Source organism: Polypterus senegalus, chromosome 9, assembly GCF_016835505.1.
Source record: "Polypterus senegalus isolate Bchr_013 chromosome 9, ASM1683550v1, whole genome shotgun sequence".
Taxonomy (NCBI): Eukaryota; Metazoa; Chordata; class Cladistia; order Polypteriformes; family Polypteridae; genus Polypterus; species Polypterus senegalus.
This window is the reverse complement of record NC_053162.1, coordinates 89,494,211-89,520,123: the sequence shown is the minus strand read 5'-3', so window position 1 is coordinate 89,520,123 and position 25,913 is coordinate 89,494,211. Positions and strand designations below refer to the sequence as shown.

General features: G+C 37.8%; 1 protein-coding gene and 1 long non-coding RNA gene across 2 annotated transcripts in view; one reads left to right on the top strand and one right to left on the bottom strand.

Moving 5' to 3' along the window:
• The window catches only part of LOC120535535 (Fanconi anemia group A protein), a 129,838-nt gene extending 103,925 nt beyond the window's left edge, over positions 1–25,913 (top strand). Inside the window, exons 39-44 of the mRNA XM_039763455.1 lie at positions 18,275–18,337; positions 19,994–20,096; positions 20,438–20,513; positions 21,027–21,177; positions 22,385–22,477; positions 25,737–25,913. Of these exons, the coding sequence (XP_039619389.1) occupies positions 18,275–18,337; positions 19,994–20,096; positions 20,438–20,513; positions 21,027–21,177; positions 22,385–22,477; positions 25,737–25,841 (591 nt within the window). The 3' untranslated portion in view covers positions 25,842–25,913. The remainder of the gene's footprint in view (positions 1–18,274; positions 18,338–19,993; positions 20,097–20,437; positions 20,514–21,026; positions 21,178–22,384; positions 22,478–25,736) is intronic.
• On the bottom strand, positions 4,029–16,868 carry LOC120535536. The gene is made up of 3 exons (XR_005634917.1): positions 16,569–16,868; positions 4,900–5,077; positions 4,029–4,427 (listed from the first exon to the last, which is right to left on the bottom strand). It is a non-coding gene; the product is annotated as an uncharacterized LOC120535536 (long non-coding RNA).

Below are 25,913 nucleotides of genomic sequence, written 5' to 3'. Positions count from 1 at the left end.
ACACACTTCATGTGCTCCCAGCTCTTGAAACAATGTCAAGCGACAAGCAGAACATGCAGCTCGCTAGCAGATGATCTGACTGCAACTCCTTAGTGTGCGTTAAACTTCCGCTCTCCCCCCCATTCTCAACGCGATTAGCAGAGATGAGAAGTACCAAAAGGACAGATGCTGTACAGACTTTCAAATATTGACACGCTGTGCGACAAGCATAACACGCAGCTCGCTAGTAGCAGCAGCAGCAGCAACAACAACAAACCAGCAGATGATCCAACCGCTTCTCCTTAGTGTGCGTTCAGCCTCTCCCCTCAAAACGTGAGTGGCAGAGACACGAAGTGGCAAAAGTACAGCTGCTGTGCAGGCTTTTAAATGATCAACACACAGCGTGACAAACCAAACATACAGCTCGCCAGCAGTAGCAGCAGAAAGACAGCAGCTGAACGAATGAGAAGGGTCCAGCTACAGGTCACAGACTCGGCCTTCCACATCACGCTCCCAGCATTCGCTTCCATCCTCTGTCACATTGCTTTCATTTAAAAAACTAGTAACGTTGATTTATACTGTAACCCTAAAAGACGATAGTAATATGACTTCCTCCAATCACAAGGCAAGAATCCAAGTTTCTCTTTATAGTATTACTGTCCTATTTACTTTTAGAAATAAAAAAACAGTTTTATAATTTGAGTCAGGATTCGATATAGTTAAAAGAAAGAGGACATATTTTTAGATTAAGGAAACACCATACTAAATATGAATGTGGTTGCTCTAACTGCTATTATAGTGAACTAGCCAACGCCGCATAATTATTTATTGATGTGTGAACACTTCCTGAAAGACACAGTTGTTCAGTGGAGTGTGATTTTAAATGTGCGTTGAGATATCTCTGCAGTCAGACCATTTTCGAACAAATACTGCATTGAAAGATCTGTGTGGAATGCGTTTGTTCAGTCGAGTGTGTGTTTAAATGTGCTCTGATATATTTCTGGATCGTGAAGGTTTTTGAGCAAATGTTGCTGGTGTGAAATGCGTTTGTAAATGCTTTTCACTAAGAGGATAGTGGGAAGGTGACGACACATCGGCGTGGCTGCAGACAAATGTTTGTGTTGAATGGATTTGCACATGTTTGAGGAGATCCATCTCAGCCGTGAAGTCCTCGTTACAAAATGTGCAACTGAAGGTGTGAGTGGAATGAGTTTGTAAGTGCTTCTTGAGAGCGTGAGTTGGTTTGAAGCACTGCTGGCAATGTTCACATTGCATCATTCGTTCAGTGGAGTCAGAAGTGCACATGCCTCGAGAGTGATGGTGGTTGCAGAAGGAGGGTTACAGTTGGCGGGCGGGGCTCTGTGAGTTGGCAGGCATGGCTCTCTGTATTGTGTGCGTCTTGGGTGCCCTTAGTGAATATAGATTCTATCATTCAAAATATTTTAAATTATTTTTACAGTACTTGTGTACTAAACAGCATGTCTGACATTATTTCTGGAACCTCGTTCAATAAAGGAAAATTCCATTAATGACATTAATTTATTATGTTACAAAATAAATGATGATCAATAACACAACATAACAATCAACTGGCATGAAAATGAAGGTCTAAACTTTTGAGTTCTCTGTTAAAGAAACTTTTAAAATTGTTTTTATTGAACAATTTTTTTAATGATACAACTTACTATACAGTTCATGGGTACCTTCATTTCCATTGTCTGTCTTGAATTGTGTTTTCTTAATTTTGTTCTACTCAGCTGATATAATGTTGATAAATTTCAAGTGGAGTTATTAAACTTTCAAACGTTTTCCTGGTTTTTAATTTTAATGCATACTTGTTCTACCTAGGACCATAACTTATAAGTATGTACTTATCAAAAAAAGTAAAGCAAATCTTTTAAATGGCTTAGTAGATAGTTTGTTTTTCTAAAGAAATGTAAAAATTTTCATTATTGAAAGTTGCACTTCCATAAACAATTTATTTTGGAACTGAACTAACAGATTTTAAACTTAACTTTAAAAATGTTTTGTTTGGGTAGATGCAATCGAATCAAATCGATTTTTTAGTGATTTTAAATCCTTTAATCGCCATATACAATTTCTTGTATTAGGAATTTGGCATTTGTCGCATACCCCAACTTACTCTACAAACAGGGATATACTTTTTTGTAAATAAGATTACCATTATAATGGTCATCGGTCTCACTACCTGCTCAGGATTCATCCCTTCCCATAGTGTGTTCAGCTGTCTTGGACAACTCTGAGCCTGCATGTGTCATCTTCTCTGTTGTCTTATGCCTGAATCCTACAAATTGCCCCCTGGACAGTGTCCCCTCTTGATTAGTTTAAAGGGGTTTTGATTCTGTCAGACCAAGTATTGCTAGTTTGATAAATGCTAGCTTGATTTCTGATTGAGTTCCTGCTGCCTTGAAAACACTGTGGTGCAGAAACGTATTAAAAAAACAGAATAAGGACCCTCTAATGTGTCAAATTTCAAGCCAATTGTTAAACTGTCTTTTTATCTAAAGTCTTAGAAAAAGTCCTAACTCAAACATTTCTGGATGAAAATACTGTTCTGGAAAAATTCCAATCCAGATACACATGTTCTTACAGCATTGAAACATCCTTGTTAAAAGTTTACAGTGACTTCTTCCCAACTACTAATGCTGGTGATTCTGCCATTCTTGTACTGCTAGATCTTACCTCAGCTTTTGACATTGTAGATCTTACAATTCGTATATCCTGCCTTGAATAGTATGTAGGCATCCAAGGTAATGCCCTGAAATGGGTTAAATCTTATCTAAGAAATAGGAGCTTTTCTATTCATTTGAATGAGATCCCATCCTCTGTAGCTCCTCTTACTTGTAGGGTTCCATCCTTGGACCAGTTCTATTTTTGATATGCATGTTACCTTTAGGCTTCATTGTTAACAAGTATGGCTTCTCTATGCTGATGGCACTCAAATATATTTGCTACTAAAATCAAAGCAAGAAAATATAGACCCTCCATGCGTGCTTTAGTGATATTAAAACCTGGATGGCAATGCATCTTCTTAAACTAAATGATGATTATGGATCCAAAAGTTAACAAAGTTAGAGTGTCTCTAATGTTGCTCTTGGATCCCTTGCCATATACATATAAAGCTTCAGTTAGGAGACCAGGCGTGATTTTTGACAGCTCATTCAAACTTGACAAACAGATGAATTGTGAGGTTAAATGAAGCCTTTTCTACCTGAGACTTTAAGGCAAAGGCTTTTCTTTCTTTCAGGGATCTTGAAAAGGCCATCCAAGCTGTTCTAAAATCTCATTTGAACTATTGCAGTTCTTTGTACGTAGGTGTTGGTCAGGCCTTGTTACGACACCTACAACTATTCCATAACTTTGCTGTTCGCGTATTGAATGGCTCTCATAAGTGTGGCCATATTTCACCAATACTGACCTTGCTTCATTGGCTTCTGGTCCGTTTCAGAATTGATTTTAAAATTCTATTTCTTGTTTTCAAATGTTTGAATGGATCAGCCCCATCTTGCCTCTCGGAACCTCTTCACTTGTATGTGCCAACAAGAGCCCTGCGGTCTACTAGCCAGATGCTCTTAGTTGTGCCGAGGTCGAGGTTGAAGCAAAGGAGGAATTGGGTGTTTGTAGCGGCTGCTCCGTTTCTCTGGAATGGCTCACCTTATTATATTAGGTCTGCTCTAACACTGGCCATTTTTAAGTCATCATTAAAGTCTTATTTCTTCTTGCTGCTATTTGACCCTGCAAGAAGTTGACATTGTTTATATATGTTGGCTCATGTACATACAGGATTATAAATATGTATGTATGTGTATTTTAAGTTAATCTTTTATGTAATGGTTGGTTATGCTTGCAGTTTTGTAATGTGTACATACAGTATATTTGAACTGCTTCTTTTACCCTTTCTTTGGTTCAGTTCTGGCTGCTGTTGTAAATGTGCTTTAAAAATAAAAATTTCCTTGCCCTATCTTATAAAACATTATTTTAATACATAACACTAAGAAGTGCAGATCTGTGACAATGGACTCAGTTGATGAAGTTGGTTTGCAACATTTATTACAAAAGAGTTAAAGAATATATAAAATAAAGAACAAGAATTGTCGGTTGTAACTGAACAATGAGGGACATGAACAGTACGTTTGTTACATTTTCTCACAAAACACAGTCATTTTCCTTTTTCCTCTCACGTTATCTTAAAACAGATGCATATCTTCCATATATGAAAAAAGGATGATGAAGGGTCTAAGGACATATTCCCTCTTATCTTCTTCTGGAAATTCAGATAGCAAACCGAATTTCTGAAGGGCCTCCTCAATGTCGTCTTTGGGCCATTGACAGTAATGAAGGGAGTGAGATGTGCCCCCTGAACACAGAAATGTTCTCAGCATACCACTTCTCTGCCTCGGTAAAATGTTGAAGGATTCTCAGTGTTGCTGTAATCCATTTTATAAAAAAAAATCTTTAAAATGGTCATTATAAAGCTTATAGCCTTTTCCTCCACAGGGGAATGTACGAAAAAGGAAAGGAAAGGAAAGTAAAAAATAATGTGCAGTATATTCTGAATTTATTATACATTATTAACATTACTGCTTTCGATCGCAGATTCTACAAGTCTTCAATGTTTCTTACAATACACTGTTATTAACACAAAACACAATGCATTTCAAATGTTTTAAGGCCTTTAAGAGTTCTACTAGCACTGCAGTTTCTCAGAAGATGTAAAACAGGCTTTTAGTCTTTTGGGCTTTGACTCCCACTGGTTAACGATTATCAGTAGGCATCTGAGACAAGCATTACAAGTCCTTCTATACATTTTAATTAACAATAACATAGGCATTGTAAGCCAGCATCAACAAAATGTAATTCATCTTTTTTATGGAAGTTTATAAAATGAGGTGTCTGTACCTGCTCATCGGTGTCCTGTGCTGGATGTTGGAAAAAGGAGGCTGACATTTCTTCTAAAAGAAAATATCTGAAACCTGCATGAACACAGTGCTATGAAACAGAATAGCAAGGCATTTTTTTCACTTCAGATGTAGTGCAAGTCTTTATTCATCTTCTAATTACTCAATAGAGTGTAAACCTGAAAACAGAAAAAAATATTTACCTAAGGAAATGTTAAAAAAGAACCAAAAGAATAATTTTTTGTTTGGTTCTTGGCCTTCATTTAGAAAGGCGTTTGCTTGCTCAGTCCAATGTGAGCAGTTACTTCAGTGATTTCAAAAAGAAGCACTAAGTTTATAATGGTAAACATTTTGACTATTTGTCTTGATCTATACTAATAAAAGGCAAAGCCCTCACTGACTCACTCACTCATTCACTGACTGACTCATCACTAATTCTCCATCTTCCCGTGTAGGTAGAAGGCTGAAATTTGGATGGCTCATTCCTTACAGCTTACTTACAAAAGTTAGGCAGGTTTCATTTCGAAATTCTACGCGAAACGGTCATAACTGGAACCTACTTATGTGCATATATACCGGCCATAGCCTGCAGGTCAGTCGCCGTGTGAGGCGGAGTTGCGTCTCTCATCGTCACGCCTCCCACGTAATCACGTGAACTGATTGTGAACGCAGTACTTAGAGAACAAGGAAGAGCTCCAAAGAGCGCTGAAGAAAAAACGCATTACACAATTGAGAAGGCAACAAAAGAATATCAAGCGAGTGACGCCTACAAGCATATTCATAAGTGCAGCTACTGCGGAAACAAAGCACGATGTAAACCGTAAGTTTAAATTAAGTTTATAGACACGCTCCCGCTGCCATTTGTCATGCCTAAGACGAATACGATATTCGCGAGATACAAGTTTAATGAGAAGACACGAGGTATAAACGAGACTTTGGATCACTTTGTAACGGAGTTAAAATTGCTGTAGCAAGAAACTTTTAAGTGCCGGATCTTAGCTAACATTAAAAAAAGCCGTGGACATTGCAAGATCACACAAGAGAGCGGCTCACGTAAACTGACTGTGAATGCAGTACGAGTGATCACATCGATGAATCAAACCTGTTCAAAAAACGCATTACACAATTGAGAAGGTAACAAAAGAATATGAAGCGAGTGACGCATACAAGCATATTCATGAGTGCAGCTACTTCGGAAACAAAGCACGGTGTAAACCTAAAGTTTAAATTAAGTTCATAGACAGGCTGCCGCTGGCGTTTGTCATGCCCACGACGAATATGATATTCGCGGGATACAAGTTTAATGAGGGGACGCAGGGTATAAACAAGAGTTTTGATCAATTTGCAACTAAGTTAAAATTGTTGGTGAAGGACTGTGTTTATGCAAATTCCGAGAGACTGTGTTTGTCAGGGGATTGACAGTTAAAGCGGGTGGGGGAGTCACGTCATCATCTCCCCTCCCATTCACCTCATTTCATTCACTTTCATACACACATGTATCTATATCTATACTAATAAAAGGCAAAGCCCTCACTCACTGACTCATCACTAATTCTCCAACTTCCCGTGTAGGTAGAAGGCTGAAATTTGGCAGGCTCATTCCTTACAGCTTACTTACAAAAGTTGGGCAGGTTTCATTTCAAAATTCTACGCGTAATGGTCATAACTGGAACCTATTTTTTCGTCCATATACTATAATAGACTTCTGCTCGATGCCCATGGGAGGCGGAGTTACAACTCCCACGTAATTTAGTGCCTGCCCCATATAAGGCCGTCCGTCAGCAGCAATCCAATAGAAACACTGCCGCTAAATATTCACAGGTGAAGGACTGTGCTTATGCAGAGGAAGATGAGATGGTCAGGGTGGTGTTTGGCACAAACTCGGCGAAATTGCGAGAGAAACTTTTAAGTGCCGGGTCTTAGCTAACATTAAATACAGCCATGGACATCGCACGAAATGGCACCAGCACAGCTATGAACCTTCGATGCATGTACACCGAGCGGCTCACATGAAATGATGCAGTGCACAGACAAAAAGCAACAGTTCCAAAGAGTGCTGAACAAAAACCGAATTACACAATTGAGAAGGCAGCAAAAAAATATGAAGCGTGTGATACAAACAAGCATATTCATAAGTGCAGCTACTGCGGAAACAAAGCACACGGTGGAAAAAGTCAATGTCCCGCTAAAGGAACATGGTGTAGTGCATGCAGTGTGTCACGTCTCAGATAAAGAGGAAGACGAGCTGTTTATTGATGCAGTAAGAAACGAATCGATGAATGAAACCTGTTATCTTTAGAACGATTGACAAACACGGAATGTAACTTGAACACAACACATCCTACAAATACGAATCTGATTGAAAGAAATAATGATAATCAAATCCTTGATGACAGCAACACTCATAACACAAAACAATTACTGTATATTGACAATCATGTTACATTATTTTTAAAATGTTCCCTTTTCTTTTTCATAACTTCTTTAACACACTACTTCTCCGCTTCAAAGCGCAGGTGTGTGTGTATATATATTATAAATATATATATACTAGCAAAATACCCGCGCTTCGCAGCGGCAAAGTACTGCCTTAAAATTTTTATTAAGAAGAAAATCAAACCTTTTTAAACTGAGGGAAAATATACCAATAATTATTTGTTAAGGATCTCTTTGTATGCCACATTGTCAGTTCGGCCCTCCGGTTGTAATATGACCAAGCTTGAGCATGTAACGTACAGTTGGCCATGTGAACAGTAATTTTGTCTCAAATCTCACAGCTTGGATTGCTGCTGTCATAATTGGTTTGAGTTTCATGGTTTGTTTCAATTACGACAGTATTTGTAGGACTTGATGTGTTGAAGTGACATTTGGCATCTGTCAAGCATTGTAAGCATACAACCGGTTTCATCGATAACTTCACATCCAGCTTTTGAGAGTTTAAACGTTCATAAACATCAAAGTGTCCACTACTCAAATCGTCACCTGTGAATCTAAGATGTTTAAGAGGCATTGGTGGTTGTCAAAAGTTGTAAAATATTTGGCCATTTCAGTACACTTGAAAGCGACAACCGAACAATTCAGCGGCAGATGCATAGGTGAAGGGCTTAAGCATTTCACTCTTCTAGTGCTCCTGTGTAGTCTAATTATCTCCTGTACCGTCATCAGTCCACACCTTGAACCTGTCCCAGTTATTCAATACATAAGACACAATGTTCCTCCGGATATCAAGAGTGAGCCTGATATGGCCGTGCAATATATAACAAAGAGAATGGTAAAGGCCGGTGGCATCTCCGGGCTTAGAAACCACTCGGTAAGTGACAGTTCTTTGATCGATGGTGATCACCTCAATAGACATGTTAATGGGGGTACGGTTGGAATGATAAAGGAAATGGGTACCTGAACAATGTAAAGTAAGTCTAAAATACCTATACAATAACTATAATTGTAATAAATGAACAATAAAGCAGCGGAGAAGCCGTGGATTAAATAAAAAGGCTGTAGTTATCAGCAGGGAGACGGGAATCCCGTGGTGAAGCAAGGAAGGGAATGTAGAGACTGGAGCGACGGCCGGCCTTATATAGGAAGACAGCCAACAACTTGGGAGGCGTTGGGATGAATGACCCAACGCCGCCTCACACGGTGAACAAGCTGCAGGTTATGGACGTTTATATGTACGTAAGTAGGATTCAGTTAGCACTGGGAACCCCCATACCAAATTTCTTGATGATGGGCCCATAAGTAACCAAGACCTTTGAAAAGTTCAATATGGCGGCCGACAGTGGCATCATACCACCGAAATAAGTACCAAATTTCAGCCTTTTACCTACACAGGAAGTTGGAGAATTAGTGACGTTGGAAAGTTCAATATGGCAGCTGACAGTGGCATCATATCACCGAAATAAGTACGTACATTGGTTTCGGTTAGCGCAGGGAAGCCGCCTAACAAATTTTATGAAGATGGGGCCAAGAATAAGAAAGTTCAACATTGCGGACGTTGTTGACCGTTATGACCGTTACACGTAGAATTTCGAAATGAAACCTGCTTAACTTTTGTAAGTAAGCTGTAAGGAATAAGTCTGCCAAATTTCAGCCTTCTACCTACACGGGAAGTTTGAGAATTAGTGATGAGTGAGTGAGGGCTTTGCCTTTTATTAGTATAGATATATATATACCCCGATCAACATACTCTCAAATAGACAAACCACACGCCGTCGCGCTTCCCGATTCATTTTACCCTCGCATCCCCTTGGTTTGAAACGTATGAAAAAATATGCGGTTAACGCAGAAAGACAGATCACCAATTGAAGCTTTATGAATAATGGATACAAAGCGCATTCCTAAGACTGATCGGAGGCAAATTTCATTTCAAGAGACTACCCGACGGAAGCCTTGATAAAAGCGTGGTTTTGTGCAAACTGTCCAAATACGAACCTGATTGAAAGAAATTATAATCAAATCTTTGATGACCGCAACACTCATAACGGTCACAAAACTATTACATTCACAATCATGTTACGTTATTTTTAAAATGTTTCCTTTTCTTAGCACAAGCACAGCTGAGAAGCTTCGATGCATGTACTCCATAACGCGTTAAAAAAAAATAACGCATTTAATCACACTTTCAATTCCAAGCAAAGGGGAACTTTTGTCAATGCATGATTTCCTGGTATATCGATTACATTGATGCACACATCAGAGCTACAAAAATGTTATAGTCGGAATAAAGCGTGTTCCTACGACTGATTAGAGGAAAATTTCATTTCAAAAGACTACCCGACGGAAGCCTTGATAAAAGCATGGTTTTGTGCACACTGAAAAGCAAGCAAAATTAGATGCATTACAGAAAGCGGACTTTGTGGCTCTTACTGGGGATCATTGGACTTCCATGACCGTTAGTAATTCTAATTACATCTAATTACAAAATGTTCAATGATCACACTGTTTTAGCCTAATGTACAAAATAATTTTGGCTAAGGTTACTCACAGTTTAAAGGTGAGGCTGGTCAAATTACCTTTTATGTTTCTGCCTTATTTTTTAAAGAAGAAAAACTGCACTTTAATGTTGAAATTTTTGTTATTATTATTTAAAGACAATACCATTCTGAAAATGTACTTAAAGTACTTAAAATACCACTTTTTTTTTTTTTTTTTTAAGTCTGGCCAATTTTAGCCAAGGATCATATTTTTGTTTCTGTTTTGAAATGAAATGCAGTTTAAATTCTTTTTTTTTTTTTTCAGAAATTAAAACCGCTTGAGTTTACAGTATTCCTGTCCTGGCAGATTTTCATGTGTGCTTACATTCGATTAATGAAGATTAATTAATTACACAGCCTCTAATTAATTAGATGAATTTTTTTAATCGAGTCCCACCCCTAAAAAAAAAAAAAATATATATATGTATGTGTGTGTGTGTGTATATATATATGTATGTATATGTGTGTGTGTGTGTGTGTGTATATATATATATATGTATGTATATGTGTGTGTGTGTGTGTATGTATGTATATATATATATATATATATATAAATATATATATATACAGTGGATATTTACAGTGGTACCTCGGTATACGTCTGCTTTGGAATAAGTCCAACTTGGTGCCTTCAAAATTAAAAAAAAGTTTTACCTGTACAGTAATCCCTCACTATATCGCGGTTCGACTTTCGCAGCTTCACTCTATCGTGGATTTTATATGAAAGCATAACTAAATATATAACGCGGATTTTTCGCTGCTTTGCAGGTTCTGTGGACAATATGTCTTTTTACTTCCTGTACATGCTTCCTCAGTTGGTTTTCCCAGTTGATTTCATACAAGGGACGCTATTGGCGGATGACTGAGAAGCTAACCAATCAGAGCACGCAGTTAAGTTCCTGCGTGCTGAATGCAGTGTTAACCAGGAAGTCTTGTCTCGCTCATTCAGCATCAACGTGTTTCGCTGTGTAAAGAGTTAACTTTTGTGCTCTTTTGTGTTTATGGCTCCAAAACGATCTGCTACTGCTTCAGGGGCCTTGCCCAAGTGCAAATGGAAGATGTTAATGATTGCCGAAAAGGTAAATGTTTTGGATTTGTTGAAGGCTACGATTCTTTTTATTTAAAAAGTAGGAAAGGAATATAAGATCTATGGCTGCAGTGTCCTTTTAACCAGAGTGCAAAACGAGTTGTAAGTGGATGTAATAAGGCAGTAGTCTGTATGGAATCTGCTTTAGGGATTTGGATTGAAGACTGCCAGAAGAAGAAGAACGGCAGTGCTTCACATCTGCCTGAAGAGGCTCCTTTGGAAGAGCTGTAACGCTCTCCTTTGTTGTGCAGTAAAATTAAACTCATTGTTATCGGACAAGTCATTTTCATTTATTTCATCTAATTGCTTTTGTATTTATGTATTTTAGTATTAAGCAGTGTTTAAATTATTTTATACAACCCCATCAATGTATAATATGCCAATAACAATAGGATTGTTTTTTCATGGGAACGAATTAATCATTTTCTCATTATATCTTTATATATATATATATATTTATATACATATACACAGCCTTATTCCAAAATTGATTAAATTCATTTTTTTCCTCAGAATTCTACACACAACACCCCATAATGACAACGTGAAAAAAGTTCACAAGCTTGACACACCTATCCTTGGCCAGTTTTGCCCATTCCTCTTTGCAGCACCTCTGAAGCTCCATCAGGTTGGATGGGAAGCGTTGGTGCACAGCCATTTTAAGATCTCTCCAGAGATGTTCAATCGGATTCAAGTCTGGGCTCTGGCTGGGCCACTCATTGACATTAACAGAGTTGTCCTGAAGCCACTCCTTTGATATCTTGGCTGTGTGCTTAGGGTCGTTGTCCTGCTGAAAGATGAACTGTTGCCCCAGTCTGAGGTCAAGAGCGCTCTGGAGCAGGTTTTCATCCAGGATGTCTCCCTACATTGCTGCAGTCATTTTTCCCTTTATCCTGACTAGTCTCCCAGTTCTTGCCCCTGAAAAACATCCCCACAGCATGATGCTGCCACAATCATGCTTCACTGTAGGTATGGTATTGGCCTGGTGATGAGCGGTGCCTGGTTTCCTCCAAATGTGATGCCTGGCATTCACACCAAAGAGTTCAATCTTTGTCTCATCAGACCAGAGAATTTTGTTTCTCATGGTCTGAGAGTCCTTCAGGCAAACTCCAGGTGTGCTGCCATGTGCCTTTTACTAAGGAGTGGCTTCCGTCTGGCCACTCTACCATACAGGCCTGATTGGTGGATTGCTGCAGAGATGGTTGTCCTTCTGGAAAGTTCTCCTTTCTCCACAGAGGACACTCTGAGAGAGTGACCATTGGGTTCTTGGTCACCTCCCTGACTAAGGCCCTTCTCCCCCATTCGCTCAGTTTAGATGGCCGGCCAGCTCTAGGAAGAGTTCTGGTGGTTTCGAACTTCTTCCACTTACGGATGATGGAGGCCACTGTGCTTATTGGGACCTTCAAAGCAGCAGAAATTTTTCTGTAACCTTCCCCAGAATTGTGCCTCGAGACAATCCTGTCTCGGAGGTCTACAGACAATTCCTTTGACTTCATGCTTGGTTTATGCTCTGACATGAACTGTCAACTGTGGGACCTTATATAGACAGGTGTGTGCCTTTCCAAATCATGTCCAATCAACTGAATTTACCACAGGTGGACTCTCAATTAAGCTGCAGAAACATCTCAAGGATGATCAGGGGAAACAGGATGCACCTGAGCTCAATTTTGAGCTTCATGGCAAAGGCTGTGAATACTTATGTACATGTGCTTTCTCTATTTTTTTATTTTTAATAAATTTGCAAAGATCTCAAGTAAACTTTTTTCACGTTGTCATTATGGGGTGTTGTGTGTAGAATTCTGAGGAAACAAATGAATTTAATCCATTTTGGAACAAGGCTGTAACATAACAAAATGTGGAATAAGTGATACGCTGTGAATACTTTATGGATGCACTGTGTGTGTGTGTAATATATATATATATATAAATATATATATATATATATATATATATATATATATATATATATACACAGTATACAGTGGAACCTCGGTTTACGAGTAACTTGGTTTACGATTGTTTTGCAAGACGAGCAAAAATTTTTAAGAACTTTTGACTTGATAAACGAGCGATGTCTTGCAATACGAGTAGTATGGATACACTTTGTCTGCTGAGCGTCATGTGATCACAACTGAGCTGATGGTCGTTCTCTGTCTCTCTCTCCTTATCTCGCTCGCTCATCGCGTCTTTTTCTCTCTCTCCTTATCTCGCTCGCTCATCGCGTCTTTTTCTCTCTCTCCTTATCTTGCTCGCTCCCTCATCGCGTCTTTTTCTCTCTCTCATCTCGCTCACTCGCTCACCCAGTGCGTCTTTTTCTCTCTCTCTCCTATTCTTGCTCGCCCAGCGCTTCTCTCTATTTACAGCGCTTCTCTCTCTCTTCTTATCTCACTCGCCCAGCGCCTCTCTCTGTTTACTACAGCATTGTGACTGTGTGTGTGCGCTGTGAAGTGCGAGTCCTCATCTTGCTCCCCAAAACACGAAGCTGAGTCTCAGTACTTTAACACCAGCTGAAAAAACACCAGTTTATTCAGTTTGAAACAGCAACAGCACTGTTATTTATTGCAGCGGGATCTTTATAATGTTCCTTGATCTTTTTGGATGCGCTTATACGGCGAACTGCTACAGCGCTGGGAGACTGCGATTGCTTTGGGACACTCTTCAGCATGTCGTCCCGTTGGGTGGAATTCCAAATCAGTTTAGAAACTCACACCAGCCATGATTCTTTTTAAAGGTAAATTGCAGGTTAATTTGTATTATGTATTTTACTTTATATTTTGTATTAATCCTTTTATATATATATATATATATATATATATATACACACACACACACCAGCACTTCCTCAAAGCCAGCATGTCATTATAAAGAGGATTGAGCAGAGTCACATTGTTAAAAGGAGTTTAATGTTACAAAAATATTTATGCAAACCATCATAAACATACATTTAAAATATCTGCATTTTAAAAGGTAGGCGTTTGTGGAACATCAATACCAGTAGGGACAGTATGCTAAAATGAAAAAAATACAAATATAATAAAATAAAATAAACATAACACAAATATCCAACACAGACTGTAGCAGGTGGCAAAAATGGGAACCAACAACCAGATATAATCCTCCCTCTACAAATACTACAATGAAACAAGAGAGTACTAAAGTTGTGACACACCTCATTAAAACTGAAGGGGCCTCGAGGATGAAATACAGAGAAACCACAAAATCGTCACTTGGAAACCTGGGGCCTCATGTATAAGGCCATGCGTAGAACTCGCACTATAACATGGCCTAAGCACAAAAGCCGAAATGTGCTTACGCACAGAAAAATCCAGATGCAGGAATCTGTGCATACTCCAACTTCCACGTTCTTCCGCTACATAAATCCTGACCAGCGTGAAAACTAACGCTCGTGCACGCGCATTATGTAACGCCCCAAATCCTCCCAGAATTACGCCTATTTGAATATGCAAATCAATATAAATCGCCCTTAAGCACAGCCTTCTGTGAAAAGACAATGGGAAAAGCACGGGGAAAATATAAGAATTTCAGCGAATACCAAGTGGAGGCAAAGGAAAAACATACTATTTGTTCAAATAAACCGTGGTATAATCAACAAAAGGAAGTTGATCGAGTGACATAGCGTGTTGGAGAAACTTGAAAGCTCACATTCACAAATCGCAAATAATTCACAAATAATTAACCAGTTTCTCAAATCACATCATAATTAAAGTAGCACGTTAAATTCTTTGTTTTGTATTTGATCTTCTATGTGCTCTATGTGTGTGAATCACTACTTGCTTTTTAAACCGGCTCTCTTCCTCCAACTGGACACAGAGTCCATTACATTCGTAATATTACAGTTCTCTGAATAACTAAAATACTGAGATGTATACGTGATATCATTTTCATGATGATAGGAGTTAAAGCACGTTATTAAACATGTGTTTCACTTCGATGAAATAATTTATTGCAGCAGTACAATCAGGGGCGGCTCTAGGCTTGTGGTGGCACTGGGCAGAGGCTCCTTCGCCCCCCGTCAGTAAGGTAGCTTATGCACAGTGGATGGCTGCATAGCCTCCTCATGCTCATGATACAAACATTTAACTTTTGCCGAAATTTGTCGCTGTGTTTTTAGCCGTGTTGTTATTTTCTCTTTCTGTTTTATATTCAATATATATTGGCGTAGCCGTCACTGCAGTCAGTGCTTTTGTTTACCCAAGTAACCGATCGCCATACAATCAGCTCTGTAATAGACGTTAAGCCATCTGTAAGCTTAGCGCCGATTCTTCAAAACGTTTAAAGAACATTGAAATGTCTTCGTAGTACATGTTTAATTATTCTATCCTTAACGACACTCCCAGTGAAGAATATAGATTATTTAAATGAAGTTAAAGTTTTATCTGTATAATTTAATAAACATATTTTGCTGAATTTCACCTTATAAATGATATCGTTTCTGTTTCTGAACCGCGAGGTCTGTACAGGAAAGGCTTTAAAACATTTTGCAGTGGCTGACACAGCGTGTCCTTGAAGCTGTATACCGATAATTCCCTTTCCGATCAGCTGCTGCTGTGATTCACACTCAGATACAGTGATATAAATACTCTGAGTGGTGCAGTGAGAGAAATATTGAAAAAGATGATCCACTGTGGCAACTGCTAACGGGAGGAGCTAGAAGAAGAAGAAGAAGAAGTAAGAGTAACAACGCTAAAGCAGTTATGGTATTTGGAATACTATGGCTGTTCCCTGGACCATTATATTGTTACAAGTTAATTACAATCAGATGCATTACACTAATAAACAATATCCGGTTAGTTTCGGTGTATTTATAAAGCCGCGTCAGGAAAATAAGGTGTAACCACACAGGAACAGTAGAACTGCTTTGACGCTGGGTGCCGCCAGTCTGCAAAACCGAGTGGAGATCTTGCGTACGACAAGGTATGAGATACCGTGGAAAAGTGCGTGGATTTACGCCAAGTGTAGGTTTTATACATCTCGATTTGAACGTGGAAAAGTTCTTACGCAACATTTCTGTGCGTACGCACCGTTTATACATGAGGCCCCTGGAGATAACAACATTAAATACAGATGTACACAAAGATATGGTTACTATATGAAATGGTCATACCATCAACATGAAAATTCCACAGTCATGACTATTCATCTGACTTGGAACGCCCTAATACAAGATGTAAAACAATAAATCTAAAGACATATATTAAATACTGACATACAGTAAACTGTTGACAATGACTTTTAAACAAAAACAACAATGGAAATGGCCACTTGTTACACACCATGTGTTGCATCTGTAAATACTGGAAAATGCAGGATTAGCTCGCTGCACACTAACATTGCAGATATGCTACATAACTTCTCATAAATAAGTTAAAAAGTTAATATAGATTAAATAATATGGCAAATATTAAAAAGAAATAATAGAAGAGGTAAAAAATAATTAAAACGATATGCTTAAAAATAGGATATGTCATTAATGACGATAAACACAGAACACTTGGATTTGCTATATATAATCATACATCTCATTAGTTTTGTTTACAGGATCTAAAGTCTCCTTAAATATACTGAGCTTTTAATTCTGTGAGTCCATACCTGGTTCTGTAGTGCCATTGTTCCGTGACGGAAAAAGTTTTCAGCTCATTTTCTTTTTCAAATTGGAAAAACTGTACAGCAGCATTTCTCCATCTTTTTCTACGGACTATGGGAGGTCCTGGGGCAGACTATTGAAGGCAGGAGGTGTGGAAGGCCGAGTCTGCAACCTGCAGCCGGATACAATTGGAATGAACAGCATCTCCTTAGCATTCGTTCAGTCACCCACCCTTCACAACGCAAGCAGCGTTATACGTACTGCGAGAAACAGATTTAACCAAGCCGAGGGCGGAAATTAGAACATTAGAACACCCTAGACGAGAACAGGCCATTCAGCCCAACAAAGCTGAAAAATAAAGGACAAGTAGTTTTTTTTTTTTTTACAAAAGTTTTAAAGTAAAAATAATTAATATGTAAAAATTCCCATGAAAATAACAATCTCTTTAAATTGTATATCCGGTAAACCAAACTCGGGGGTAGGTGAGCGAAGCAAGCAGGGGGCTCCGCCCCCTAGTTAAATAAATGGGCCATTTTTGAAGGCCTCAATAGAATAGTTTTTTTTTTCCTGTGTGTGTGTCTTTTTCAAATTTTATATGGTAAGTTCCTTCCTTTTAAAGATCCCAAAGTACAGTGGGAAAAGGATCTCTTAACAGCATTTCAGAAACGGAGTGGACAGCCATGAACAGAATTCACCCTAGCTCCGTTATTGCAAAGCATTCTGTTATTCAACTTCAAATTTTTTATTGAGCACATCTATCTTGCTTAAAATTGTCAAAATGTTTTCAGGGCAAGCTCCAACCTGCAAACATTGCAATCAAGCTCCAGCCTCACTAGGCCACATGTTTTGGGACTGCACCAAATTAACATAATTTTTAACCAAAATCTTTAAATGCCTTTCAGACAGCCTTGGTGTCACAATCCCTCCTAACCCATTAACAGCTGTGTTTGGTGTTCTCTCAGGTGGGCTTAAAGTGGAGAAGGACAAACAAACTAATTGCCTTTACTTCACTATTAGCACGTAGGCTTATCTTCCTCAACTGGAAGAATCCAAACCACCTTTGTTAAGTCAGTGGGTAACTGATGTTATATACTATTTGAAACTGGAAAAAATCTAATTCTCACTTACAGGATCTGTACAAAAATTTTGTAAAACTTGACAGGACCTAATCAATAACGCTTTAGAATAAGCATTTATATTGTGGAGAGAGACTCCTTCCTCTCTTTACTACTGTTAAAAGTTTTACACTGGCTGTTGGCCTTTCTCTCTTTCTCATGGGTGGGGGTTGAATTGAATTTAGTTTAGTTAAGTTTGACTTGATTTTATGGAATGTTTCTTGCTTTAAATAAATTCAATAAAAGTTTAAAAAAAAAAAAAATCCCCTTGGAGATTAATAATCTTTTAACATGACCTTTGGGAGTCAGAGTGCAATGTCTGCTATTGTAGTGTTCCTCTAGCAATTATCAGGTTAGGGCCTTGCTCAAGGACCCAACCTTAAACTAGAACATTACTAGTTCTGTATTACTGTATAATATTATATTCAGTATTCACATTGGACATATTTTTCTGAACTGAATACTGAATCGTTTGTATGATATAACATACATGTTGAAGAATCATTATAACACAAAACATGTTTATTTTTGCCATGCTGTTATGACGATGATTATGTAAAGACAGTTTGTGATTTTTTTTTTTTCCCCCCCCTCAGGTGCTAATTTTCCTTTTGTTTTTATCATTGGTTGATTTGATCAATGTTCATCTTCATCCCAAGGTATTTATATATTACATATCCTAAACGTTCAGTTTTAATTTTATTAGAATACTATATTTCAAATAAAATTGTATTAATTTCTATTTTGTTCTTGTTTCTCAAGAAATGTTGTGCTTTTATGTGTTATTCTGTAAAGGATCTTAAGGGCTTTTCTAATTTTCATTAGTGGAAAATGGAATAAAAGATTAGGTAAATTTATAGAAGATGTTAGGTATGAAATACAGTTCATCATAAAACAACTAAAACTATTATTAATGTAAATTATTAATTTATAACATACCACATATTTTTGCAAATTCATAGTAGCGCTTTGTTTTTCAAGACACAGACACAAGTACATCTCACCATTAATTAGGTGTTGGTCATATAATTTTAGCTTTGTGGAGGCTGCTTGGCTTTGGAATGAGTGCCATGAAATAATGTACTGTAATTTATCGACAATGGTTTGATTCCCGCCTATCATGTTCAACATTTTCTTTATTCATTTCCCTCAGTATTATTGTTGTGGCTCAACCTGTCTCTAGAGTTGTTTATTGTGGTTGGGGGCTGCAAGTATAACATCTTTGTGTTACACCACCATCATAATCGGTCTGGACATGTCGTAGTCAAAGCTGTAGCCTGCTAACGAATAGTCATAACCAATGTTCCTCGATCGCTCACACGAATTCAGAGCATCGCTCATACTTCCCGCATGATCGCTCATTCCGACGGCGTCGCTCGTACTTATCGCGAAAATTGGTGCTCATAAATTTTTGGCTTAAACAAAATGTCGCTCATAAACAATGTTTTTTGCTCACTATATGCTACTCCTTAGAGGGAACATTGGTCATAACCCCTCAAGTTAGTCATATCTCAAAATCATTTGGGATCACTGATAGCATATGGTCTAAACACAGTACTTTTTCCACTAAATTTTATCTGATTTTTGAAATAATAAAGAGCAAAATGTAGATTTGCACACAGATTTCGAGTCAGCTTTATATATATATAAAATATATATATAAATATATATATAAAATATATATAATATAAATATATATATATATATATATATATATATTTGTGTGTGTATATATATATTTGTCTGTATGTTTGATCCTGTGCCACTCAAAAGGACTGTATATATTTTAATGAAAATTAGAGGAACATTCCTTGATAATCTGGGTTAGAATAAAGCCGATATCGCATCTCTAGGGTGTATAGGGCTCCATGAACCTCATATCTTTGAGCGTTGGGTTCTTCCTTTACTCTAAAACAGGCAAAGTTTAAAGCTAATTGATTGAAATTGAGTAACAGTGTGACCTGCATGGTTCAGCGGAGGGGGAAGGGTCAGTACCATAATCTAAGTGGGATTTTAAAAAAGGAATATCATTTTTTCCCTGTTTCTAAAGTGGGGTTTAGATGTAAATGTCAATAATTGACAGTAACAGCTGACTAAAAGTAACATTCTTAAAAACTGCTTTAAATCAAGTGCAGAGAAAGGTATTGTTAAAAATTCTAAAAGTGTATTTATATCAAGATTAAAAGTCATGAACTCTAAGGAAAATAATTTCCAATCTTGTACTAATTTAATAAGCTGATCATCCTGACGGTTGTGATTCCATTTTCTGCCTTATTTTATAGCTGACTTGAGTTATTTTTCTTTTTTCATGAAAGGACAACATGGATTTAGCAAAAGTACAGAAGTGCTGTACAGATATTGTAAAATGTCTTGAAGATGTGGGGCAAATGCTGGTTATTTTCAACGACTCCGGTGCAGGTAGTCTTGCTGTTATGTTATACTGTATATATAATAGGTCAGACAAAGTGAAATGTAAATTTCAGAAGCATCTTTCATTTTTTGTGTATTATTTTTTAATGGAATTAGTAGATTATTGTTTTATGTAAAGATGATTATTTTAACATTTGCGGGTGATGCAGCTTCTGAATTTTATTTTGTTGCTGTTTTTCTACTGGTACTTTGTTGTCTGGCTATCATATCAGCATTACCTTTTGATTTTTCTGAAGTTTATAATTCATTAATAAACGTCTTTACATGTTGTTCAGGTATCAAATCTTTAACATGTTTTCCCTTTGTTTTTCCCTCTCTTTTGCTGTTAGAACAAGAAATTAACAAAACAATGAAAAAAATGATGTCAGATGTTGAAATTCAGATGCTACCTTTTGCTTTCTACAGGTAAAAAAAGCTTCTTGTCATCGACACACGTGTTCTTTATAGAACTGGGTGCAGCCTTCATAGCTTCCCCTACTCATCTCTATGTAGTTACTTTTGTGCTGTACACTGAACTGATGCATGATCAACAAAAACAATGTGATACACTTGGCACACAACAGTGTTGAGGAAAAGTATACAGTGGAACCTCAGTTCACGACCATAATTCGTTCCAAAACTCTGGTCGTGAACTGAAGTAATTTCCCTCATAGGATTAGTGGTAGAAGTGTGCCCACAGAGATGTCATTGTGCTTTCTGTAATGTCTCAATACCCCACCCTGGTCAAACTTTAAAATGGGAGTAAAGCTTGAATGAAAACTAGAAAGCACAGCAAGCGTCGGGTATCCCATTCATGCTGTTTGACCAGTGTTTTGTACAAAGGAGTTAGAGCCAGCAGTCTTGCAGGTTAATTCTTATTTCCATAGCAGTACACAAATACAGGAGATAACCATTCATACACCTGTCACTTTGCCACAGCCTTCTTCTAAGTCTGGACCTGAAGGTGCGTGATTGCATTCTCCAGCATAAGGATTTCTTGAGAACAGTACTGCGGATGTACATTGAGCTTCTAAAGTTGTCATTTGATGGATGTTCCTCAGAAAGCAAAGAAGAACAAAGTTATGAGCAGGTGAAGTGTGTAAAATGCATGTTTGTGGACATAATATACAAATGAATAAATGCGTAAACCTCTAGGACTACATGATTTAAATATTAAAAAACACTGTGGAAATAATCGGTATAATAAGTTGTTTTGACATTGTGAAAATTTTTTTATTTATTGTTTTATTTTTTATATTTTGCACAAATGTATATTCACTGAACAGTATAGAATGTATTTTATCACAGCTTTTACAGTATTTTATTTGGTTTAATGAATTGTTTGACTTGACTGCTTTTATGCTTTTATTTAGTTTGTTTTTGTACAAGAGATAAATCACATATTCTTGGTTGTTTCCTCAGAGAAAAAAACTAAATTTTAACAAATGGTTAATTTTTTAGTTTTACACCAAGATATCTTCAAGATTTTGCACTTCATACAAAAAATAATACTTTATTATCAGCTTTGATTAATGAAATCATAAATAGTGGCAATGCATACATCAGAATAAACTTTAATGTGCATTAAAACTACAGTGTCTGATTGATAAACGTTTTTTAGAAGCTAGTTAATCATATTATATTAGATGTTTTAGTAAAATTCAGGAGTAATGCCATAAGGATGATGTAATAATAATATAAGTACAATAGGAAAAAATACTTAAGAACTTAGTAAAGCTTCAAAGTAGTAATGATAAAATCTCAGAAACTGACCAGTCAGCTAGCCTGGAAGAATACAGGTGAGCTGAGACGAAAGGCCATTAACGGGCTGGCATAGACTGGAATAAAGGGGTAGGTAGAATTATGATGCCCTGTCCCCCTTCAGGAGGAAAGTTTTGGCCAGAATGGGGAGCGGACTGGAGGACTGAGATGTGACGGAATAGGATTGGTATGAGGTAGGGAGTCCACTTATCCAAATGGTCAAGAAAGTTGGACTAAGATAAAGCCAGGTAAAAAGGTGACAAAGCTTAGCCTCTCTGCCATTTTTCCATCAGTGGAGGAAAAGAAGACTACCCCTCTCAGTGGCCATATTCAAAGGCCATGTAATTCTGAAAACATTTAAGTTTAAGTTGAGGAAATTATTGGCATCACATGTGGTAAAATTTGGCTGGATCCCCACACTTTGTCTTAATTGACCGGAAAGTTTCCATTATTTGATTGATTAATAAAATGTGTTTATCATTATGTGAAGAAACAGCATGTGTGTTCCATCCTATTTGTGTGTTTTAATTTTACAGATTAATGTGATTGAGTTAGTCACTACAGCTAAGAAGTTTCTTCTCCAAGTTATTTCTCAGACCCCGGAAAGAAACATTTTCAACAGAAAGCAGGTAATTTGAGATAGAAAAGCTCTAAGGACTCTTCCTCAGGTAAAAGAAAACTGAGTTTTAATTTCCCAGGTAAGCAGAGTGTGGAAAGGCTGATTCAGCACTTGACAACAATTAATGGTGAACTGCAGTGTGCAGGCATTTTAGTAAAAGCATCTCCCAATGCTGACAAGAGGCCCACAGTATTTAAGGCATCAGAAGAAATGTGCTCACCTTTCTGGGACCTACAGACATAACAGGGTAAGAAAATAATCTGACTGCATCAACAGATTGCGCAACTGACCCAATTTGTTTTCTGTTAAAAACTTTGCATGTTTTTAGTGCTTCAGAACTTCACATTTTTGTGGATTTTAAAACAGACTGTTGCAGTAATTCTCTACTTTTTTTTCACTAACATTAAATTTCAGGAATTAAAATTGTTAGTGAAAGTAGTTAGGCTGAAAATAGTGCTGGACAAACAGCAATTTACACACCCTGCAGAAGCATGGCAAAACAAACACTTGTATACGTTTTCATTTTAATTCCAGGCTGTTTGTATTAATGTTGGTCACCGAGTGCTGAGTCTGTACGCCTTCTGCAAAAGCTGAATTAATTAATTCTTAGCTTAGCAGTTCTGCCAGTAATACTGGAAATTTCAGGATGCTGTACAACATCAGCCCTGCACGTTTTATGGGATTTTGAAACGCTAGGCTGGTTGATCATCGCTAGTGAGACACGTGAGCTTCTTGTTTAAAAATGTAATACAGCCACTGCACCAACCCTTAAGCACATTTCTGTCTTTTATGTATGGATAGGAATGCTTTATAAGTCACACTTGTTACTTCTATGGCAGTAGTGACGCCTGTGAGCCACTCACAGTAGATGGGTTCAGACTAACCCCAGTTCTAAGAAGCTCCAGCCTCTGTGATCAAGTGATCTCAACCAGGAAACGATGTACCATGGAAAGTCCTGGGCCAGAGATTTGGTTTCTCTAATGTTGCTTCAAATTTAAGGAAGCGTATGATATTTAAGTAGATTTTGGTCCACAGAATCTCAAAAATGTTTCCTGACAGAGTGGCTTTGATCCTGCCTGGACTGCAGTAAACTGTAAGAAATGAAAACACTAAGGCTATTAAGACTGTGTCTGTGAAAAGATAAGTCACTCAATTGCACAGAAACCTTTACTTCATAAAATACTTGAAGTGTTGGTTTTTATTTATTTATTTATTTATTTTTTTTGTATAATTGCAAGAACTCAGAAAAATACAAACGTTATAGCTGGAAAAAAAAAATAACTTCTACTAAAGCTTATTATCCATGGATGCTGGCGGGATATTAAGCTTTTGTCCCCAGGGACTTTAAAAGTAAACTGAGTAGTTGCTATTTTAGTAGAGAATCTTGCGGTTTCAAGTGGTCAGATATGATTACATTTAACAGTTTTCTATTTTACCTATTCTTAAAAATTCTAGCATCATTTTTGGGAAAAGCAGACAAGGGTTGGCTCTAGAGAATGTGATTGTGTCTTGTATGAGATTATATAAAACCCAGAGGCATTTCTGCCTCACCTTGGTCCCTTTGTCCATTTGAAGGCAGTTTGTCACGGCCTGTGGCGGCTCAAGAAGTCTCCAACGCACCCAGGGAGTACAGAGTGTTTGGAGGTGTTTATAGGCTCTTGTTATGAGAGAGTATTAGTCTTGCAGAAGCCCAGCATATAATATATACATCTGGAGACAACCATGAGTGGAACAATTGTCACATTTCTTAGCCAATCCAACGCTTCATGAAGGTGGCGTTCAAAGTAGGGCTGGTGATTTGGAATTGCAAAGATCAGAGGTGCTCTTGTTAACTTGGTCTGACAGAGAGCAAACTTCTGATTATGATGAACCATCTACAAGTCAAAATGTCTCCCAAAAACCCTTTTAGACAAGTCAATGTGTGTTGTGTTTGTGCAGAGAGCACATTGCATAGTATAGAAATAAACAAACTGATGTAAAGGAAATCCCTTTCTGTAGCATCAGAATTATACATTGGCATTTGAAGGCATCAATGGACGAATGGTCAATGTGAACAATACATTATCGCAGGGGCCGTGTGTGCTCTCTGTTCAGTGTTACAATGATAGTGTAGCAGTTGATGTGAGCTTTAAAGAATTGGTGTCTATATTCATGAAAATGTGAACAGCAAAATACGTACTTGAAGTAAACGGTGTGTCACACTGCGTCAAAAGGACTACCGTTTAGAGAGCTGATGATGAAGAGTCATGGGAGATGCAGATTTCATTACTTAAAACGCCTGAATCCCCAAATCTGGCCAACAATACCAGTAGAGGCAGAGATGAGGCTGCATAACATCCACCTTCTGCCTGCATGTTTAAATGAATAACAAAAGAAACGTAACTTGACTGTCTAACTGGAAAAGCAATCGGGCCATGACACAATCGCCACATCATTTTTAACATGTCGTATATCCATAGACCACAATGCTCATCTAAACCCTGTTTGCTGCCGTTATTTCATATAGTCCTGCAATAGTTAAAATGAAAGAAAGCGACAGAGGCACTTCTCAAACGTGTGGAGCCCAGTAACTGCAGTGGTCTATGTGTGTCTCCCAGTCTTCATTGTTGGCGGTCCTCATTACAACATGCAAGTTAATTATTAAGCTTCAGTCACCTTGTGCTACGGAGCTCCTGAATGGAGTAACAGCCTTTTTATCTTTTGCTCTCTGCTTGTATCCCTGGCATCAATTTTTAAAATGCACGGACTGGAGAAATTAGCAGTGGGTGTAGGCTTTGCCACTCTATTCAATACACGCTTTTTAACAGGTTGCCCCAGACGTGTGTTCTGTTCTATCAGACGTGATTCTCAAGTGAGAAGTGCCACTGGTCCCTATTTGACATATTAGTGGAGTAGTGTGTCTCCCAGTTGTTTGACTCGAGACAAAAGCACACATACATGGACAGTGGACAGCACTGTAATGGTTTTAATGAAAACCTAAAATTCTGTATTGATGTTTGGAATTTCTGGAACTCCTGCCTTAATTTAGGATGACTTACAAGTACTCGGTCACAAATGACATAAAAAAGTAAAAGATAATTTGACAGATGAAGTCACCTCTTTGTGTACACATTCATATGTGATGCAAATGTAAATGTAGTTCAGCATGGCACTAGACAGGGGGATGTGTTGTATGTTGGTTTGACAGCAAGCGGGAACTTCCCTGTACTCGGTACACAAGACAGCACGACTACAACTACATTATAATGAGATTTTTTTTTTTTCTCTAGTTGGAAGCCATTTGTGGAAATCACGATCCTGAAGTAAAAGCTGCTCTCGCATTCCGTCTGCAGGCAACTGGAAATGATTTTCTAGATGGGCCAGACTTTGTGTAAATGAATGTTTTGAACAAGACAATTTCAGAGATGTTAAGTGTTGAAAATACTAATAAAAGTTTCTGTGCTACA